This window comes from Phyllostomus discolor, chromosome 14, assembly GCF_004126475.2.
Source record: "Phyllostomus discolor isolate MPI-MPIP mPhyDis1 chromosome 14, mPhyDis1.pri.v3, whole genome shotgun sequence".
Taxonomy (NCBI): domain Eukaryota; kingdom Metazoa; phylum Chordata; class Mammalia; order Chiroptera; family Phyllostomidae; genus Phyllostomus; species Phyllostomus discolor.
In genome coordinates this window covers 24,192,666-24,214,036 of record NC_040916.2, presented here as the reverse complement: position 1 = coordinate 24,214,036, position 21,371 = coordinate 24,192,666, and the positions used below count along the sequence as shown (strand labels likewise).

General features: G+C 51.5%; 1 protein-coding gene across 1 annotated transcript; it reads right to left on the bottom strand.

The window, feature by feature from the left end:
* Positions 1–86: 86 nt before the first annotated feature.
* Positions 87–18,701, bottom strand: SLC19A2 (solute carrier family 19 member 2). The gene is made up of 6 exons (XM_028530848.2): positions 18,322–18,701; positions 11,252–11,872; positions 5,858–6,080; positions 4,835–5,027; positions 4,121–4,262; positions 87–2,241 (listed from the first exon to the last, which is right to left on the bottom strand). Exons 1-6 carry the CDS (start codon positions 18,523–18,525, stop codon positions 2,113–2,115), a joined length of 1,512 nt encoding a protein of 503 aa, XP_028386649.1. The 5' UTR covers positions 18,526–18,701; the 3' UTR covers positions 87–2,112.
* Positions 18,702–21,371: the final 2,670 nt, after the last annotated feature.

The following is a 21,371-nucleotide window of genomic DNA, read 5'->3' as shown; positions in this document are numbered from 1 at the left end:
GTTAACTACGAGGGGAAGGCTTAATAGGAAATTTGTCTTAAGAGAAATCATTAACTTAAAATAATTCTGATGAAAAAGGGGAAAGATACTGCAAAATATTTATTTAATAAAAATAATTTTATCATCTATACAGAACTGAATAAAAGTACAATAAATTATTTCCACTCATTTGCAAGACCACACACAGTACCACTTGCAAACCGGGCACAGCCCCCTACAAACACGGCTGCACCCCGAGACACGAGCGTGTCAGTGTCGTGCATAGAGGCTCTGTTTGCGTGCCGCAGACTTGGATTTCAGTTCCAGCCAAGTGACGCTTTGGTGATGTGAACAATTTGATTGCACCACAGTCCATTTTATGTTGGAAAATTAAATAAAACCCTTCGAATACCACTTTTCCATTTGTTACTGAGTAAACCAACAATTCCCCATGTTGCAAAATAAAATGAAAGATAAAATATAATTTGGAGTCTGCCACTCCCACCTTATGTCCCCTTCCCACCCTTAATGTTTTCCCCTTCCCTGTACCTGCAAAGAGGTGAACAGAAAATGGCCGATTCTTATCCTATTCATTTGCTTCTAGAGCTTCCGCTTAAACCAAATAAATACATCACTTTTGTAGTCTTGACACTATTACACTCTTTAGCTGTGTTATTCTAAAAAAGTTAACCCCCGTCCCCCAGCTGAAAACGGCTACCTAGATTCTTTTCAAGATAAGGCAACAAAGTCGGCTTTAAAACAGTGTTAAAATAGAGGGACTGAGCAGAGAGGGAGAAGGACGCACGGGCGTGGACAGCAGTGTGGTGATCGCAGCGGGGAGAGGAGTGTAAGGGGACTAACCGGTAATGGAAAAAAACACAATAAATATTAAATTAAAAAAAGTGTTTATGTCTCCCATACTCTAGCAGCCACCTGGTAGACTGATTTGAGGATTAAATGTATACGGAATAGTATTTGTTCAAGTACCTTGGGAATGGAATCATTAGCAGTTGTTGCTTTAAGCAAACATTCAAGATGATCCACTCTTCGAAGCAAAGGCAGATTGAATGTACAAAATGCAGGGATCACACCTATCCTGGTTCCTGTCCCACTGAAATAATCAAAAAGAGGCTGAGTTTGTGGAAAAGGCCTTGGAATAATCCAACTACCAATGACACCCTTATCTTGGATGTGAAGGACAAATATAAAAGCTCTAAATGGAGATGAAGTTATTTTTTAAAAAAGACTTTTTTGTTTTATTTCGGAAATAAAAGAGAATGAAAATACAGAGTGGGCTAGTTGCGTCTTTAGCCCATACTCTAACTTTTCTCCAAGGAATTAACAGCCCTTCATACTGAAGAATAAAAGACGAGGAAACCTACGTTACTTTTTCGGATTAGGTCTCTTCGTTCGGATTATTAGCAGGCTTCAAAACTTGCCTTATTTTCTAACTGAATGAGCTTCTCTGGGAAGCATATGAATGATGCAAACATGTACTTCTAACAAAAATCTACATAAATACACAACTGTCAAGATGGGAACTGAGAACATTCATACAATGAATTTTTTAAAAATAACTTATTAGAAATGACACACTCCTTATAGGACAGGACACCTAACCAGAGCAAATATTGCTTGTGAGAAGAACCGCTTTCATCTGCAGAAACACAAGTGCACACGAGTAACACAAAACAAGAACTGAGTTGAACGGAGGCAGGTGCTGTCACAACACACTTCTACCTTAAGCTGTAACATCTCGTGGTCCCTGCGAAGCCCCGGTCCCCACCGGGCTAACCTGGCTCGTCAGACACAGAAGCACGTGACCTGGGACACACCCAACTCCCTTGCTCTCAAGTGCACAGCAGCATGTGCTGCCTGACTGCGGTAACCTGGTTTTCAAAATCAAGTTCCCTTTTGAATCCAAAAAAAGTCATCTTTAAATAATCCACGAAATAAACTTCTGCTTCTCTGAACACTGTTATGTTACTCTTGGAACACACGTGTGGTCAGCCGGCTGCTTTGAAGCCGTGAAATGCACATTCACAAGTGCATGTCTACACCGTGAGAATTAAGTCCGTCCCGAGACCGTGGCTGTGCGGAGCCCCTCTGTGAGCAGCAGCCGGGCGGCGGTGCCTACGCACTGGTTACTTCCGAACTTGACTCTGGGTCTTCCTGCCTCCTGTACTTCTTCATAACCGTGGCTGTACCGTTGGCCAGGAAAACCACAGCAATAAGTGCAAAATAGCCGGCGTAGATCAGGAACTAAAGTGGGGGGAAGAAGGCGTTCATAGAATTATCAGTAAGAACGTGAGCTGTTTTATTACACGTACGTAAACACACATACTTCAAACTGAAAACTCATTCAGTTCCGCCACAAAACTTCAAAACGCAGTGTGCTTCCCCGAACACACAAACGGGCAGCGCGCGCGGCGGTCCGGAGCCTGAGCACAAACCCCGACTACACCCTGGCTGGCCGTGCGACCTCCACTGAGACACTGCGTCTGCGGGCCTTGACTCCGCTGACAAAGTGGAGTGCACACCGCTGTGTTCTGCCTCACAGGGTGCGGGAAGGGGTGAGCGCACGTTGTGTGCGTGTTTGTTAGCATAATGCCGATGCTGTTAACGCTCCTGTCTGTCTTTGTTGTTTGGCTGTTGTCAGAGTCGTGGTCCCTGGCCTCAGGCTGACAGACACAATATCTGGGTGTGACTGACAGGCCAAGTTCTGAAGGTCAGGAACTTGGAATCTTCCCTAGAAAGGGGCGCAACTACGAGGTGGGGCCAAAACAGGTTTACAGTTGTGTGTGTGGAAAAATACAGTAATCAATAATACAAAAATAAACTGTGCTTCGAGTACGCACAACCATAAGTCCACTTGCGCCCCGCCCGGTGTGCTCCCTGGCAGGGCTCCTTTTCATCTGGGTCTCCTCTAAGCCAGCTTTTTAATGCGACTACATAGTGTATCAACAACAGCACCGCCGTACCCTCCTTAAAATAACTTACTGCATACTTATAAGCTGGTCCATGGGTTCGATAAGAGAGTGGCTCTAAGTCTTTGAGCCAGTTTTCAAAAATCTGGGTACACTTTCCTGTAGGGAACCTGTTAGTCAGTCACGGCAGCTAGAGTGCCGGCACAGCCCACCACGGTCTGCCGTCCCAAGGTCACACCTGTGGTTCCTACAGCAGGGAACCGGCACTGCGCTTCTGCCCCGCCCTCCACCCCCAGTGTGCGCACCCAGCCCCCGAGAGGTCTTCTCGAAACTTTCAGTGCTGGCAGCAATTGGGGCGCTACTGGCACTGAAAGCAGTAAGCTCCCACCCCCACCCACTCCCGCTCCTCCCCCTCCCCCTCCCTGAGGCAGCAGGACGCCGTGGGAGACGAGGAGGCCTCAGGGTTAGATGCTGGTTGAGCCCGAGCCCTGCCGCCCTGTCGCTGACCCTGTGACCTCACCAGTGCCCACCTCTCAGGTTCATCTCACGCCTAACCCTGACGGCGCTACGAGATTCCACACGGGCAACCCGGTGCACAGAAAGCACTCCATGCCCTTTACCTGCATTCTTTTCTCCGTTAGGGCTCATCAGTAAAAACAGCTAATTCCTACTGCCGTGTCGGCTCTTTGTGTCCTGAGAGAACCAAGAGCTACGTGCGGCGGGAACAACGGAGGAGCGGCCGCCTGGCCTGGGCCGGGGGTCCGGCGGGCACTTGTTCGACCGCCCGTTCTGTCGGAGCCCAGCGTGAACCGCACCTGTCAGCACGGTGCGGGAAGGCTCACGCAACCACACGGTTCCCCAACGGGAAGCAGCGTGCGCAGAGCCCCGGGTGTCTGTGCAGGGGCTCTCTCAACAGGTCAAGAGTTGTAATGCTGTTCGTCACAGCGAGTCACCGCCTCGGCGTCTGCGTGAGGGGTGTTGCATAAGGGAGGCGGCAGGCCTGGCTGAGAGGGAAGCAGGGCCTCAGCAGAAGAGGACCGCCCCAGCTTGCTCCGGGCAGCCAAGAAGCCACGGACGGCAGGTGGCTGACGGGGGGCGACACTCACTTCTCACTCTGCATCCGTCTACACTGTCTGAGTTTGTTTCCGTTAGGCACGCCCCGCTCTGCCGCCCCGATCAAACCCCGACGCCTGCAGGGCCGGAACAGACCTCACCTGAGTGGTGATGTCCAGGCCAAGGCCGCTGGCGTCCACCACAATGAGCGTGAGCAGCGTCTGCAGGGCCAGAGCGATGAAGGTGTTCACCCCGAACACCAGGGCGTAGCGCTCCATGCTGAGGTTGCTGGCGATCTGGAAACTTAACCAAGGAAGGAAGAGGGAGGAATAAACAAGAATTTCTTCCTGGGTAGTTACAACTTCTCCTGTAACTCGGAAGGGTACCCCCCTCTTGCTACTGTCAATTCCTTTCCCAACCAAGTGAAAAGTATTTTGTTGCTAAATGATGTTGTAAATCTCACCCTGGCTGGCGCAGTCAGTGGATTGAGTGCCAGCCTGCTAACCAAAGGGTCACTGGTTCAATTCCCAGTCAGGGCACATGCTTGGGTTGTGGGCCACGTCCCCAGTAGGGGGCATATGAAAAGCCATCACACACTGATGCTTCTCTCCCTCTCTTTCTCCGTCCCTTCCCCTCTCTCTGAAAATAAACACCACCTTTAAATGATGTAAATCTCATGCAAACATCTGGAAACAGCAGGAACACGCGCACAGGGAAATAAATGAACCTTGCCTACGTGCTCGCTCAGGAGAACACGGCACACTGCTTCCTCCCGCTGGCCTCCTTCCACTAGGCATTTTAGTTTCTTTGCAAAGAAACCAAAGGGTCTGTGCTATCACAGAGTTCCCTGATAATTCCCTGAGGAAAACACCTACGTCGCTATGGTGATGAGCAGCATGTAGATGATTCTGAAGACGACGTAGGACGCGTAGCACACCCAGATGCTGCCGGCGGTGTCCATGGTGTACACCGCGGCGGCGATCAGGAGCGAGAACAGGGACAGCGTCATCTCTCCCCAGGTGGACCAGGGTATCTTTATGTAGCCCACCGCAAAAACGGCAACAGCGCCTACAAAACAAAACGAGGAAAATAATCCAGTTATTTTGCTAAATAAATACTTTTCTTTAAATTTAAAAATCAGCTTATTCCATTTTAAAAGCTGTGGATTTATAAAGAGGGCAGCTCAGGATCACTGTGGGCCTTGGAAATCAGAAAGAGAACTTGGCCTCGACGGCATAAATGCTGTGGAGTCGGTGTGAGGGGGAGACTGAGGCAGGGCAGTCGGCAGCGAGGCGGTCAAGGAGGCCACGGACCCCGGGATGCTGCCGAGGAAACTTGGCCCAGGCAGGAGCAACGTCCAGCAGAACCTCTGTTCCCAGCGGGGCACCGCGGCGGGACGGGGCACCGCCCCTCCTCACTGAGGAGCCGTCGAGGACGTGGCAAGGGGGCCCCTCTGCCCTCTGGTGAAGGGGGGTAGTGACGGTGACAGCTGAAGTCTGCAGGGGGCTTTCTCAGTGCCAGGCACAGGTCTGCGTGTTCACAGAAGTCTCGTAAGGCCTTCCAAACGCCTTCCAGAAACCTTACGAGACGTGTCAACAAAGTAGAACGGTCAATGGCATGGGCTCTGAGTTCAAATCTGGGCCTTAGGACTCACCATCTCTAGGGCCTTGGGCAAGTTACTCACAAAACTGTCTGCGATTTCGTCACCTCTGACACGGGAACGGTAACTGCACCTACCTCGGGGATTCAGTGAGGGCCGAGTTAACGCACACAAACCATACAACCAGAGCTGAGAATACACGAGTCCCTCTCCGCTGTGCCCCCCGATGGGGGAGGGGGGAAGCCCGCCGCCAGCTGCCAGAGGAGGCCCCGCCCGCCCCGCCCGCAGCACTGCTCACCCAGCAGGGTGGACACGGCCTCCACGCCCCCGTTGTAGACAGCCGCGTGGCGGGAGGGCATCACCTGCTCCCACAGGCCCTGCGCGTAGTTGATGACCTGGAAGTAGCCGCAGGTGGACAGGGCCCACCACACTGACCAGCAGAGCAGCGGGCGCGAGGAGTAGCACACCAGGAAGTCGCTCCACAGCACCTTCAGCACCAGCAGCCGGTCCGCCGGGGGCCCCTGCGCCGCGAGGGGGGGAGGAAGAGGCTCAGCACCACGAGGCGCCCGGGCAGGACGCAGCTGCACAGACCCCCTCTTCTGTCGGGCAGACACCACTCCTCTCCCTTGTGAAAACGCATTCACGGGAGGGGGAGGCAAGAGTGGCTCTACAGTTGTTCGCTCGGGAAATTACACAATGACAAACACTACGAAAATAAGCCCTGTGTTTTGCATGCTCACAACTGGAAATCTGCTTTTGCCCTCCCTACCCTGTACTATATGTGTCTTAGCGATTATATTTATCTTCTCGGGGAAAAAACACATTTCCATACAATTTTTGCTCGAACTGCTCCATGAACGTCACCACGGCTGCATGCCATCAGCCCAGAAGGGACGCACTGTTCACGAGATGAAGTGGAAAGGAGGTCAGAAGTGACCACTTCAGCCCGAAGGCGCCGACAGTGCACACGCCCCGCAGAGCGGCAAGCCACAGGGAGAATCAGTAACTGCTCAGTCGCTCTCCAGTTCGAGCCCCGCCCGAGAGCCTGCGGTCCTCACTGCTGCCGGACTCGCTGAGCGGTAACGGCCGAGGCAGAAACCTTAGAACCAGGCCGAAATGTCAGCAGCCGTCCGTCCTCTGGGGAGTGGGGCAATTTGTGACTTTTAATTTTCTTCCTTGTACACTGCATATCACCCAATATTTACAGGAAATATGACTATGATATCGAGGTAATGAAGCTACTGTGCTTATAACTGTGTAAATCAAGACACTCCTGAACTACGCACCGTCCCCAGACTACGCCAAGAAGTCGTCACGCAATTCCAGACGCCCCGCGAGGCTCCTCCGCCTGCAGCTGTGCTGAGAGCCTCCCCCAGCTAAGTGCGGCATGGTGACTGGGCTTCGGTCAGAGCACGGGAGTTCTACTTCTGTGGTGAGCATGGAAGGGCAACATGACAGAAGCCAAAGGGACCAAAGGGAAGCTGCCACAGCACGGCATGCAGGAGCCAGGAAGTGTCACAGGAGCCATGTGACAGGGTGATGACAGCCATGGCGGCAGCCTGACCCAACCCTCCCATCCAACCCTCCCGTTGGTGGGTGGCCACTTGCCTTGCATCAGAGCCTCCAGACGTTAAAAGATTACTTCTTCCTGCCGTCAGCCCCTTTACACCTTTATTTATCCTTTTTTAAACTGAGGTATAATTTACCTAAAGTATATCAGTTTCAGGTATACATGATTCAGTATTTGTATACATTACACAATGATCACCACAGTAAGTCTAGTTAACTTCTGTAACCATACACAGTTACAAGCTTTTTTAAGATCTGTTCTCTTAGCAGCCTTCAAATATGCAACGTAGTATTTTTAACTGTCCCCGCCGTGTTGTACATTTCATCCTCAGGACTGACTTATTTAACAACTGGAAGTCTGCACCTCTTGACACCCTTTACACATTTCTCCTGTCACCCAATCCCTGCCTCTGGCAACTACCACTGTTCTTTGCATCCATGAGCTTGTGGTTTTGTGTTTTGTTTTTCTATTCCAAACATAAGTGAAATCCTATGGTAGTTGTCTTCTTCTTTCTGACGTATTTCACTTTGCATAATACCCTCGAAGGGCACCCATGTTGTTGCAGATGGCAAGAATTCACTCTTTCCTACGGCTGCGTGATATCCCCCTGTACGTGCACACACCACATTTTCTTTACTCATCCGTCCACGTGTGGGCACCGAGGATGCTTCCAGGCCTCGGCTATCGTAAATGGTGCTGAATTGAATGCGCAGGGAAGATGCTTCTCAGTTCGTGTTTTTGTTTTCTTCGGATAAATACCCAGCAGTGGGATTGCTGGGCCATACGGTGGTTCTGTGGAGCCTCCCCACCGTTTTCCACGGCAGCCGCACCAACTCCCATTTCTATCAACAGTGCCGGAGGCTCTCCTTTTCCCCACATCTGTGCCAGCCTGGTGACCTCCTCCTTTTCCCCACATCTGTGCCATCCCTGTGACCTCCTCCTTTTCCCCACATCTGTGCCAGCCTGGTGACTTCCTACCTGTTTGAGAACAGCCATTCCAACAGGTGTGAGGTGGTATGATTTGATTTGCATTTCCTTGGCTATGAGAAATGTTGAACGTCTCTTCATGTATCTGATGTCCACCTGTATGCCTTCTTTGGAAAAGTGTCTACTCAGATCCTTCCCCTATTTTATTTTATTTTATTTTTAATTCTCCCATTTTTAACTGGACTTTTTTGCTGTTGTGTTCTATTAGTTCTTTATATCTTTTGAATACTAACCCGCTGTCGGATACATGGTTTGCAAACATTCCCTCCCGCTCCGTAGACTGCCTTTTCATTGTGTGGATGGTTTCCCTTGCTGTGCGGCTTTTCAGTTCCATGTAGCTCCACTTATTTTTGCTGTTGCGGCTTCTGCGTTTGGTGTCAGGTTCAAAAATATCACTGCCAAGACCAGTGTCGGGATCTTACTAACTGCGTTTTCTTCTAAGAGTGTATGGTTTTAGTTCTTACGTTCAAGTCCCAATCCAGTCTGAGTTAATGGGCAGCGTCTTCTTTAAACAGAACCTTTACAAGGCACAGTTAGGTGTCCACAACACCAAGTTCAAGGCCACTCTTTGCTTAGCTTAGTTGGTGCACAGGGAGATTTGTCTACAGTCAAACCAATGGCTACGATGGAAATTTTTGAGAGTAAGTTTGAAAGACTTACTATTCGTCAAAATACGGTCCTACCAGTCAGGACTGTGCTTTATTCTGATTTTCACGGCCGGCTCCTTATTGTCCCTCAGGCCTCAACTCAGACATCAGCTTTTCAGAAAGCCATTCGGTCCCCTTAGGCGATCACAGCTTCTCCCTACCACAGCCACTCGCCAGCCCATTACGCTGTTTATTTTGGCTCCCGCTGTTCATTTCCCCTTTCTATAAAATCACGATCAAACCACCTGCCCGCCTACACACTCTCCTTTACCGTAATCACTACAGTGATGGTTTGCGGTTCAATCACGGGCTTTGTCAACAGCAAACGGCACTGCAGTTTCCGGGCCCCACGTTCTGACTCTCCTTCCAGCGTGCCAAGGGGGGACGTCAGTGCCGTCGGGCGGCACGGCGGCCAAGCAGCACTGCCTGCCTGTTACGGTGTCTGCAGCAGAGCCAAGGACACGCCGGAGTTGACCCGGGCCCTGACTTTTACCGCACTGTAGCCAACAGGATGGTTCTGACCGTGTCAGCCCCCACCCAGTGAAAGACTTCACAGAGCAAAACAGAGATTGAAGTGAATCTCACATACACTCTTACATTACATGTAGGAGGAGAACTGTGTGATTCTGCACAAGTCACTGTCCCTGGCCCCAATCCTTATCGCTAAAGTGAGACGGTGGGGGATCTCAAGTCCGCTGTAACTTTAAGATGCTGTGATTGTTCTACGACCTGTGCCTAGAATCACTTCTAGCTCTAAAATTTTATAATTATCCAGCATGTCAAGTACTGGCATTTTGCATATCTATGAGCAACACACAAAATTTCTCCACGATGATGGATTTCAAATCATTAGCTGACTTTAGGTTTCACCTCAGTGGGTAATAAAAATCGATTTAGTGGGTGATGATCACATTATAAAAAATTGACTGGGATGTGTCAAGATAAAATACTGTGTTGTAAAAAGTTTTGTTTCAGTTATACCTGTAATACACACACACCCCTGAGCACTGGCTGCTGTATAAAATGTTTCTTACTGAGTAGTTTTCTATTCGTGTTCAAAAAGTTTAAAACTCACTGGTCTGCAAAATCTTTAGAACTACGGCCTATATGTCAATATTTAAAAATACATATTTTTATAGGTATGTATAGACATACCAATCTTAGCTAAAGCCATTTTAACACATTTAAAACAGGTTTTTAGAAACAGTTCTTATTCCGATTTTTCCACATGAGACCCATCAAATGATTATTTGTACTTCCCTCCCTCATCAACCCTTTGTCGCCGCTCCGGCGTCGCCGAGCGAGCTGCCAGGGAACCAGCATTTCATCTCGGCTTCGTCTCTGGTAACCCTGACTGAGCTGCCCACACGTGCCCTAATTATCGGGGCGTGTTTTATGGTGTCACCCGGGCTCCCCAGTGTGACCCAAGCTCTGGGGTCATGACCTGAATTTCAACTAGTCCCCAGAAGCGAAGAACGAGGGCAGGCAAAGCAGCGCAGTTTTCCGTAAGGACGTCAGACGCCACGTCGAAACGACGCGGGTTACCCCAGGTGAAGGAGAGCGGGACTGGACGCCCGTGGGTCCTGCCCTCCCGGCCAGCCCACGGAGCTTGCGGGGCTTCTCGTCGGCCAGAGCCGTCTACAAGGCTGGAATGGGAACAGTCCTACGTCCGAGCGTGTCCCGGGACGGCTGAGACTAATTCGGTGTGTTTGGAACGAACCTTGCCCCTCACAGCTTATAACCTCATAGGAAAGTAACAAGCTTTTATTAAAAAAAAAAAAAAAAAAAAAAAAAAGGCAGGGAGGCAGGGACTCTTCCCGGCTGGAGAGAATGGATGGATGAATTCTTTTGATGCCATACCTCTCTTCTAAGAGACAATCTCATCGTCACACTTCTAACACTTATTTCACCTTCTTACATATTCCTTTAAATATTCCTTTAGAGCCTCTTCTCCTGTATTATGCATTGCTGTGCCACTTCAGTGAAGTATTCGAATTAAAATCAAGACATCTCTAGCACAGAAGAGGAAGGTAACGCCGCCTGTCCTTAAGTACTCTGGGCTTCCATTCAGAAACTGGAAGCAGATACTCATCATTTGTCGGAATCGCTTCCTCTGTTCATTTAGCAAAAATGTCCTGAGTGCTTCCCTTCTGTGCCAGGCTCTGGGGATGGGAAGATGAAGGAGAGGCAGCCCTTGCTGTGGCTCCTGAGACGCCCCTGACGCGCACACAGTGGCGTGGCGTGCTGCGCCAGTCTGACCTGGCGGGTCACTCACTCTGGGGAAACACACCTGCCGCCCCTAATTTAAGTCAGCCCTGTTTTGAATCAGTGAATGAATGAAATAACCAACCAACCAACGGAGGTTAAAACCTGAGTCCACATGAAGACCAGGTCCTGCAAGAGGGCGTTTCCTGTCTGTCCTGTTTTTCCACTGTGAGTCTAGCCCCCCGAGGAGAAACCGTAAGACTTAATTAAAGGCCGAACTTACCGGCTCCTCCGTGGGCGGCTCTTCTGCACGCAGGGGGATTTTTGACTCGGCGTCCTCCCAGCCAGGGAGGTGGTGGGAAGCCACGGTATCATTGACAATACCGCCGTTCTGTGTGACGCCACCGTTCTGCACCTTGATACCGTTCACCCCCTGGCGGGTGGGATGCACGTGGTGGAAGAAGAGGCTCTTCTGCGGCATGGGCAGGAACCAGGCCACAGCAAAAGCCACGGAAACACAGGTGAGAGAGATGACATTCAGGCTGAACAGCGACCAGCCCGCCACGGAGACGAGGATCTGCCCCAGGACCGAGCCCACCGTGAAGCCCACCAGGGTGGCGGTCCGGCTGTAGCTCGTGACCTTCTGGTACCTGCTCAGGTCGACCACACTGTAGATGTAGGAGTAGTAGGCGATCTCGGTGGCCGTGGCGGTGCCGTAGGAGAACTCCAAGAACTGCACGGCCAGCAGCCCCTGGGCGTAGAGCAGCATGAACCAGGTGACGATAAGGCTGAGGCCCTGCAGCAGGATGACGGGCTTGTAGCGGAGGTAGTCCGTGGCGAGGAACACGGGGAACAGCAGCACCAGGTACGAGTAAGTCCACACTGGGTAGATTTCATTGAAGACCTGGCGCGAAAAGGAGGAGAAAACCCGTCAGTGGTTTCCAAGGACCCGGAACATTCGTAACCATCTGTCCTCATGAAACCACCTACCGACACCTCACAACCACCACCTTACCAGCCAAAGAAACCAGGGCCACAGTTCTGACGCTTGTTTGGAGTATACTTCCGCATTTCCACTCTGTCACACCTTTGTCCTAAGGTCCCCCCCAATTCATCAAGGTCTAGTTCACAGGCTCCCTCATCCCGAAAGACTGCCAGAGCTTACAGTCTTTGTGCCACAGCATTCAAAGCTCTCTTTTCTTTTTTAGTGTATTTTTATTTTTTAATAGTTTATTTTTATTGTATTTTTTCCACTACTTTTTATCCCCCACCCCCCCGTAATCACCACTCTGTTATCTGTATCCGTGAGTTAAGTTTTTTTGACTCGATCCCTCCACGGCCACAGCCTCCCCCCTGCAGAGCTGTCCGCCTGCAACGTGGACATTGCTTTGTGTACGTCACCTCCCCAGTGGCCCCACAGCACTGGTGCTCGGCCATGGCTGCACATTTCCCAAGGAACCCTAAAACTTTGGAATGCCTAGCCATGGGCGTTTTTTAACAACCTCCCAGGAAATTGTAACATGACCCAGAGCTGAGCACCATGGCCTTGTAACTCCTTTGAGGGTGACTCATCGGCACAACCTAATAGCCAGCGTACTGTTGAGGAGACACTGGGCTCAATAAACGTCTTGGGAACAAATGTTTTGGAATCCTCGTCAATTCTTTCTTCTAGCCACAGGGTAGGGAGCCTTGATCTCACTGCTGGATTGATTAGGGCTGATTTGATTTCTCTTTGTTTTGTTTCTCTGGGAACCCAGGAAAGAAATGGTAAACCTGTTTACAATCTTGACAGAATAATCTGTGGATGGCGGGATTATGGGCAACTTCTATGTCCTCCTTTTTGCTTGAAAAAAATAGTAGTGTTGGCTGTTTTCTTTTTAATGTATTTTTAAAATTGGGATATAATAAAAATAATCTTTAAGCTTTAAACCATTAAGACCTCAGCTAGAATTTCATTTTCATCACTTGCCGTGTGATCCTGTTTCCTTGAGCGCCCCGCGCCTTAGACTTGGTCTGCATTATCGGTGAGAGCGGAACAGGACCTGACCCAGGGCGCGGGCTGTCGTATGGGTCAAATGAGAGAACGAACGTGTGCAACTCGCTCCACGCTACTCGTCGGTCTGACGGGGACACACGGACCCCTGGGAGCAGTGTGAATCAGCTACATGAACTGAACGGTCACCCCCATGTGTGCAATGACAGTCCTTGCAGGGGACTTTCCCTCCTCTTACACATGCCCAGTGACTAGCAAGGTCTAGACCAGTCAGTTTGTAAAGATCACTTTGAATTCTGCACCAGCGGCCCCAATTCTTAAGGGCTTTCTGAAAGGTTATCTTGGTGCCAAGCTCAATACTTTGCAGTGGGGCACTGTGACCCCCTCCTTGTCCGAGGGTGACTTTCTTTCCACCTCCTGTGTATCCCTCAGTTCACCCAGGCACAAAATGGATGTTTTAAGGTTTTTTAGAGGAACGACTAAGTAAACAGTTAGTATAAAATCTTCTGCCAGTGCCTACCGCAACTAGAAAGGTAAAATGTGATCTGAAGCACATTCCAGACTTGACGTGTTTCTGACTGGCCGCACAGCGAAAGTGACTTGTCTGATGGCCTCACCTTCGTGAAGCTGGATCTAATTTGTGCTTGTAAGTCACTTACAACCTCCACTGGACCAGGGAATGCTCTTGCACCTGAACACGGGCACGGGGGAGTACTCAAGAACTGTAAAAATGGTTCTTCCTCGAAGGTGTGGAAACCGCGGCGCATGAGAAACAGAGCACGCTGTGACGGGTGAACCTCGGGGTACGGCGGCCCCCTAGAGGAGGCCAAGGAGGCCCCGAGCGCACCAAGATGAACGCTGGGTGCAGTGGGGGCTTCCCTCCAGGCTCTCCGTAGCTGCGTCCCATCGACAACTTCCCACCCCACCTCCTGCCTGCCTCCTCCTGCATAGACACTACCCACCCCCCCGCCCAGCTTTCTTAGGTCTGGGAGGGCCTCCTTGGTCTGACTCAGCATGCCCACCCCCCGACGTGTCTTCCCAGCACAGCAGCAGAGCGCTGCATGAGCCCTCTCGCCTTCCTTCTGAAACACCCTCCGTGACGCCCCTTGGCACCCCGTCTTCCCGGTTCCGGCCCGTGCCTTTGGTCTCTGACCCCTTCACTCCAGTACAGCCGTGTGCCGAGACACGCCACAGACCTCTCAGCAAGAGCTGGCCCCAGGTGGTTAACTGCCAAGGTCTCATCACATACATCTCATCCTTTCAATCGCCAATTTAAAGTGTTGATACTTGCAGGTCTGTTTCTACTCCTAATACAACTCCACAGTGTAGACAATGAAGACGGGGCAAAGCCACATTGCCAGGCCTGCAAGGCCAAGCGCAAACAAAAACAAAAGGCCGGTGGGCGGAGGTGGGGAGGCTGGGGAAGAAACCAGACGGCTTCTCCCTCACTCGCTCCAAGCGCCTCACTCCAAGCAAGGGACGGCCCCAAGGGGAGCGTCCCTCTCCCAGGACTACCAGCAGCTGCCGAGGGGCTGTGTACTGGGTGACTTACCTTGCCAACACGACCCCATGAACCCCAACAACCCTAAGGGGGGAGTGCCTGCCATCCCCATTTTACAACCGAGAAACTCGGCCCGGGAGCAGGTTCAGGAAACCGTCCCACGTCACCGCAGCCACGGCCTGGCAGGGGAGAACGGAACCCAGGTATGCTGACTCCACGGCACTCAGATGCCCCACCTCTCTGATCGATCGGCTGTTACGGATCACTCTCGGTGTTCCGGGGCTACTTCTGATGCCTGCGGCAGCTTTCTGGACCTGCCCATGGGGGTGGGGGGTTGCAGGGCAGTCACGGAGAGAGAAAGACCAAGTCGCCGGAGGGCATCCGCTGGGTTTCCAGAAGAGCAGCATTCTCTCCCAGTGCCTCCAAGGAGATGCTGTCACACCAGAAAAGGCTTCTTTGGCGGATAACTTTTAATCTTGGAGGGAAACTTCCTACTTGCCAAAATGCAGATTCCAGACGCCACTGTCCAGACCCTGGGCCACAGCTTATCTCAGGTAAAATCTACCGGTGAGCAAAAGGAACTGACTTCCCCCTAGGGAACCTTTCACAGCTCTTTGGGTCAGAGCTCGTTTGTGCTTTTCTCGGAGACAGAAACATCAAGGGGGCCCGTGTGGTTTGAATGTCTAATTCAGATTCAGGCTTTGCTTTTGAATCACGTTTCAATTAGACAAGCAGTTAATAAGCAATGATTCCCATAACACTGCTTTCAAGCTGTACGGAGAGCAGAGGAGGAGGAGTAAAAGGTGGAGGAGGAGGAGGAGGAGACAACAAGGACAACAAAGAGGAAGAAGAAAATGAAGCCTGCTCTCCGAGGGTTCGGAACCCGGCGAGGGACAGACACACACACACACACACACACACACGCACACACACACACACACTCTTGCATCGCTGACCAGGGAGGCAGGAACACGCAGCTGCTGCTGAGATGGGCCTCAAAAGCGAGGCCGTGGGGACTAACCGACAGCCACCAGCAGATCCGTGTGGGAGGGTCACTCCCGGCTGAGACTTCATCTTCGAGTCCGGGCCAGTGGACGAGCCCGTGAACACGCTGGACTTAGGACCGTGAGATGAGTGTGGGGGAGCCTGGGCGTGCGGGAGGAGGAGGCAGGCAGAGGGAGGGAAGGCTGCGGAGGAAGTAAGAGCCAAGTTCTGTAAAGCTCTGAGTATCAAGGCACAGCGGGCGGAATGTTTTTTTAAGAAAATCAGAGAAAAGTACTGAATGCCTGTCAAATCCCTTGCTAAAAAGGACAAAAAGATAAATGACCTTGGGGAGAAAGAGCTCTTTTATTAAATGTTTGGCTTTCTGCTAGTGGGATCCAGTCACACTTTAACCTGTTTAAAACTTAAAAAGTAGCACCTAGAAGAGGTTAATATTTTTCCTGGAACCTAAGAAAGAAATCCTTTGTGAGTCTGTCTGTCCTTTTTCTCCTTTCGTCTTTGGGCATGGTGAACAACAGCTCTATTCAAGGCGATCCAACTTGACACTTCCGAAGTCTTCTAGAGGGAGAGGTACCGGCTTCAACACAAACATCACTGACCGTGACTAAACATTCACTTTGCCTAAAAATCTTGTCGGATTTTTTATTTCACTGTCCACTGGCGAAAGCATGCACTCGGCCAGGAAGGAGAGCAAAGTGTTCTGTTTATTTCAATTATTAGATTTAAAAAAAACACACAACCCAGAGGGTTCCAGAGAGGGCGAGCAGAGCCACACGGCCCAGAGCCCACAGACTCAGCCCTGACTCCCGGGCCCACAGAGACGGAGGGCACACCTTCCCCAGGTACTCCCTCCTCTAACCCTGCCCTCTTCCTCATCTAATTTGCATAACAGGAGCACTGCTATGTTTTTGTTACAGAATCAGCAAGGGTTTCCTGGGCCTGGCACCTGTGCTTTATTCCTCCGTCCCCTGCACACACCTCACTCACTCTGGAAAGCTTTCTGGTAAGACAGGGCGCGTGACATCCCACGGCAGCTCTGCCCGGGGCACGTGACCAAACAGATCGGCTTTCAAACGTCAACACTGGGAGAAGGTCCGCCCCCCCCCGCGCTTCTCCGCCAGGCAAGGTGCACACACTGATCACATGGCAGTTCGCATGAAACTTTCATTGTCAGCAGCTCCCCTGGGTGTCAGTTCAGCCCCAGCGGCCACACCTCTGACCCGCGGTCGGGTTGGGCATCCGGGATCATTCTCATATTCACTAGGGTCACTTTCTTCTTGTAAAAAGAGAGTGCCGTGCACAAGAGTCAGCCCTTTCCACTTAATTACCAATACTAAGATTCAAATGTGTAATAACTGCGGCAGTCTTTGGTGGAGTCTTTGGCAAGAGACTGAGAAACAGAAGATCCGGAGTTGAGTAAAAGTCCCTGGTATACTCCCTGGAGGTGGGACAACCAGAAACTCAAATGAAACCCTCCACCCAGGACTGAACACCCAACTTTCAGCTCCCTGTTCAACGACCTTGAACACGGAGGAGCAAAGTAACTACCAAGTGGGGCCGTGAGTCACTACAACCTGCTCTGACCTGTTATTCAGGGACACCAAGCCACTGCTCGAAATCAGTGACGAATCACAGGGAGAGGAATGAGGTTTAGACAGGAGTACCTCCCAGCAGGTGGGAGGAACAGGGAGCGTGAGGAAACAGGGCCGGCCAACAAGTGCCCACTCCGCCTTTGCCCTTTGCAGTGTTCCAGAAAAGATCACCAGACCCGAGCGTTCGTTCAGGCTTTGCAGTGTTCCAGGAAGAAGAGCACATTGACCTTGCTGTATTTTGGTTTTGTGGTGGGGGCACCTTGAGTGTAGTTCCTTTTTCAGTTAACATGTCTTTCTTCTTTGAAAGCAAAGCGTTGCAGCTGACCATAAGCTTTAATTAAGAGTTAAACACGTTTTGAAAGTACACAGTGCACTTCTGAAGTCCTCATAAACCCTCATCTAAGGAAAACCAACCAGCAAGGAGTTCTTCAGCCTAGGGGCTCTCAATGACTCTGAACATCACAGAGGGACAGAAGCTTTGCAAGATCTCACCACGTGATTGAGCAAAGCTAACATCTGTGAAGCAACTATCCACGGGCAAGAAAAACTGTAATTAAACGCCAACTCTGTGATACCATCTGAGTATCTGCTTTTGTCCCAGGAGGTGGGGTTGGGGGGCCGCACATCCTTGGACACAGCCTCCTCCAACTAGGATTCGAGCCAAATTGAGATGACGGGCTCTCGTCCCGTGCTGTCCTTATCGGAGCACATCCATCTCGCCAAAGGTAAACAGAGTAAAGTGTGAGAAGGAAGGGGGCGCCGCAGCGGGGGAGGGGCGGACCCTGGCAGAAAAGCAGGTGTTACACAGCATCTGGTTCTCTGCTTTCAATCAGTAAATATTTACTACACCTTTACCATGTCCCAACTACAGCTTGCTGTTTTCAGTTTTGGGGTTGTTTTTTTTAATCCCAACACACACCCCCCCACGGTGTCCCCCTGCCCGCCCCCGGCCCCTAGCAGGAACTGCGGGACGGGCCTGAGCACAGTGGGGCTGCGCTCCATGACGGCATCGCCACCCCGAAGCCCGGGAGCACCGGGGCTCCGGACCCGCGTTCGAGTCCTTGGCAGAAAGCGCGCCCCGTAAACGCAACGCACAGAAACACGGCCTGAATTCGTTTGGCGCACGGCCAGGGGACGCCCTCCCACTGGGGAAAGCCACCCAAGTGCCCAGGAAGGCGCCGGCGCGGCCCCCGCCCTCCCCCCGTCCTCAGCCGCAGCCCCGCCGCACGCCGGCCGCCGCTCCCGCCACGCCGGGCCGCGCGTACCTCCCTCTCCGTCAGGTTCTTGTCGGGCCCCAGCAGGTAGGGGGTCAGGAAGGGCTCGGACGGCCTGAGGTTGGCGAAGAAGCCATAGGAGCAGAGCAGCGAGGTGGGCAGGAACCAGCCTTCGCGGGGAACCCGAGCCGTGCGCAGGAGCACGGTGGCCGCCGCCGCCGCCGCCCGCCGGGACCCCGGGCCGGGAACATCCATCCGGGGCGCGAGGGCCGGGGACCCGGCCCGGTACCTTCCTCCTCCGCCACTGGAGCGAGGTTCAAAGGCTGCCCCAGCGCCCGCACCTGTCGCCACGCGGGGCGCCTCCCCTCGGCGGGGCCCGACCCTTCCGCGAGGCTCGCTGGCCTTTCCAGCGCCGCGCGCCTCACGTGCGGAGGGGCTGCGCGCGGCCAAAGAAGACAAAAAAGAGGGGGGGCGTGCCCTGATGCTGACGCTCCGCAACGCCTCCAGGCTGAGAGCCAATCACAGAAGACGTCTGGATGCCGCTTCTCTCCCATTGGTCGGTGGCGGCACCGCCCAGGGTGTAGGACTGGGACGGAAAGCCCTTGCGGCGGCGGCGGCGGCACCCGCTAGGGGAGTGGGGGCGGGGGGCTCGCACAAGGTCTCTGCTACCGCTCGCCTATGAGGGAGGGTCCGTGCGGGTCGAATCCCCGCCGGAAGAGGGGGTCCCTGTCCCTCATTCTCTGTCACCGTCCCTCGGGACGCCCATTCGGATTCTCTTTTCTCGGAGACTTAGTGGGCAAGGCCTGACAGTCCCTCTGGGGCAGGGCTGCGGCAGCTCCAGCGGTTTAGGCTGTGTTTAGCTGCCACTGAAAGGTTCTAGAAGCCCTGGAACGTTTACCGAGAGCCCTAACCGGAGGAAAGTACATAAAACATTGTGAGAAGCAGCAGCCAGCTAGTCCCTGAACACAAAGACCTTCCTGGAGGGCCAGTTAAAGAGATGTAGCTCTGTGTTGTCACTTTTGCAAGCAGGATACGAAGAGAATGCTATATAGCCTGTTTTTAAAAGGAAATTTTGAATCAGTAAAGCAATTGTGAAATACCGCCTATCTGTTCTTAAAAAAAAATCTTCTCATGGTTTTCAAGGGCAAAGCATGACGAGAAGCCCCGGTTCTTCCTTTCATTTCTCTGTAAGCCTCCTTCTGCCTGCCGCACAGCCTGACTCCTTCCCAATCTGCCCGTTGCAGACCAAGCTGCAGCAGTGGAAGCAATTTTCTCAGCGCAGTGTTTGCAGAGTAACGAGCCCACACAGAACGCTTTCGAACTCTGTTTTGCTTCAGTGTATGCTACAACCCATCCAGCTCAATTTTTCTCCTTCATAAGCAAATGGCACTTTTTGCAGAAAGGATACTTTTTGAAATCAATCCCAAAAAAAGAAATCTCCCAGAGGGAGCAGTGCCAGTAAAAGATGATTTGTTTCTAAGGCTGTATAAGTGAATGCACCAAAATACATGAATTGATTACTCTCTAAAGAAATGCAGTGGTTGGTGGAGCAATGAGTCTCAAAGTGTGGTCTAGGAAGCCCAAGGGGTTCTTTGGGACTTTTTCAGAGTTCCTCAAGGTCCAGCTCCTTTCATAATCATTCTCAGACTTTCCTTGTCCACTCTAGAGACCACGTGATGTGTGATGGCATCAACACTGAAGGCTCAGAGAATGTTGCTTGTATATTTTTGCATTTAAAAACTTCCCAGACTTAATTTCTAATAGGGCATTTATCAGTAGATATAACTCACAAAAACCAAGTCCTCAAAACTAGGAGTCTTAAGACTAAAGAAGGAGAACTTCTAACATACATAATACCATCATATGGTCCGTTCATCCTGACTACAGAGAGAACACCGCCGGTCCTCTTGGCAAGCGCTTTGCACAAACATTCGGTGCTTTAGGAAAAGACAAGAAAGAGAAAGGAAACCCGGACAGGCCTCAGAAAGAGAAGGCCGCCTACTGTCCCTTGCCCCAGGCTCGTAGACCTGAACTGTGTTCATCACTGGCTGTCAACCTTTTCCTTGGTACAAATCACCTAGGCGCCTGGAATCTCCTTTGCAATGTTGGGCATTAATAAATACCTGATCTTGAATTGGGTAGAAACTGTTTTTTTACTATTTTCCTCTAAGAGGACAAGGTAGGCAGAATTCTAAGAATGACTCTTGCTCTTGTACAATGCCCCTTTGTGTGTGTGGCGGGGGGGGGATGAACCCAATCTGATGAGATAGTGCCACTGTGATTGTTACATTATATGGCAAAATTGAGAATACCCAGGTGCGCTATCGAATCACACCAGCCCTTTCGAAGCGGTGAACTGTCTTCTGCTGGTAGCAGAAGTAGAAGGCAGAGAGGTGTTTGAAGAAAGACTGGGGGTGCTGGTGCTGGAGGGGGCTATGTGCCAGGGGTGTGGGCACCCTGTAGCAGTGGAGACTGACTCTTGGCTGACAGGCAGCAAGGAATCGGGGACTTCGGTCCTACGGTCACAAGGAATTGAATTCTGCTAACAGCCGAAGGGAGTTTGGAAGTAGACTGTTCCTCAGAGCTTCCAGAGGAGCCCAACACCTTAATTTCTGCCTGTGAAGTTCTAAGTAGAGAAGCCCCCCAAACCCACCTGGACTTCTGATCTACAGAACCATTAGTAAAACTGTCGTTATACATTTTTTTATGACGTTGAGTTTGTGGTAACTCGTGCAGCAGCAGGAGACTAACAGAGGTACGCAGAATGTATCTCACACACAGAGGTGATGTTTACATAGGATGAGATTACTCGTTAAATGTGTGTAAGTGAACCAGCTGGGTGGCAGTAGTTCATCCCCAATGTTGGAGCCTCTACTTCTAAGACATGTTGCCGCCCCAGAAGGAGACTTGTACCCACTGAGCACTCACTCCCTACCCCCCCTTTCCCTGGCCCCCGGCACACACTAATGTGCTCTCTGTCCCTATGGATGTACCCATTTGGGGTACTCCCTATAAATGGAATCATACTGTCATGGGAAAAATTCCCAGAAACTTGGTCCTTTGCCGATGCCAGCAGAGAACTACAGGTCAGCAAGCCTGCT

Bases quoted from the DNA above. Each gene is read 5' to 3' on its own strand.
- SLC19A2 (XM_028530848.2), bottom strand. From the start codon at position 18,525: ATGGATGTTCCCGGCCCGGGGTCCCGGCGGGCGGCGGCGGCGGCGGCC. The intron at 6,081-11,251 runs GTAAGTTCGGCC...CTCGCGGCGCAG, and splicing joins AGCCGCCCACGGAGGAGCCG to GGGCCCCCGGCGGACCGGCT. The intron at 5,028-5,857 runs GTGAGCAGTGCT...TTTGTTTTGTAG, and splicing joins GGCCGTGTCCACCCTGCTGG to GCGCTGTTGCCGTTTTTGCG.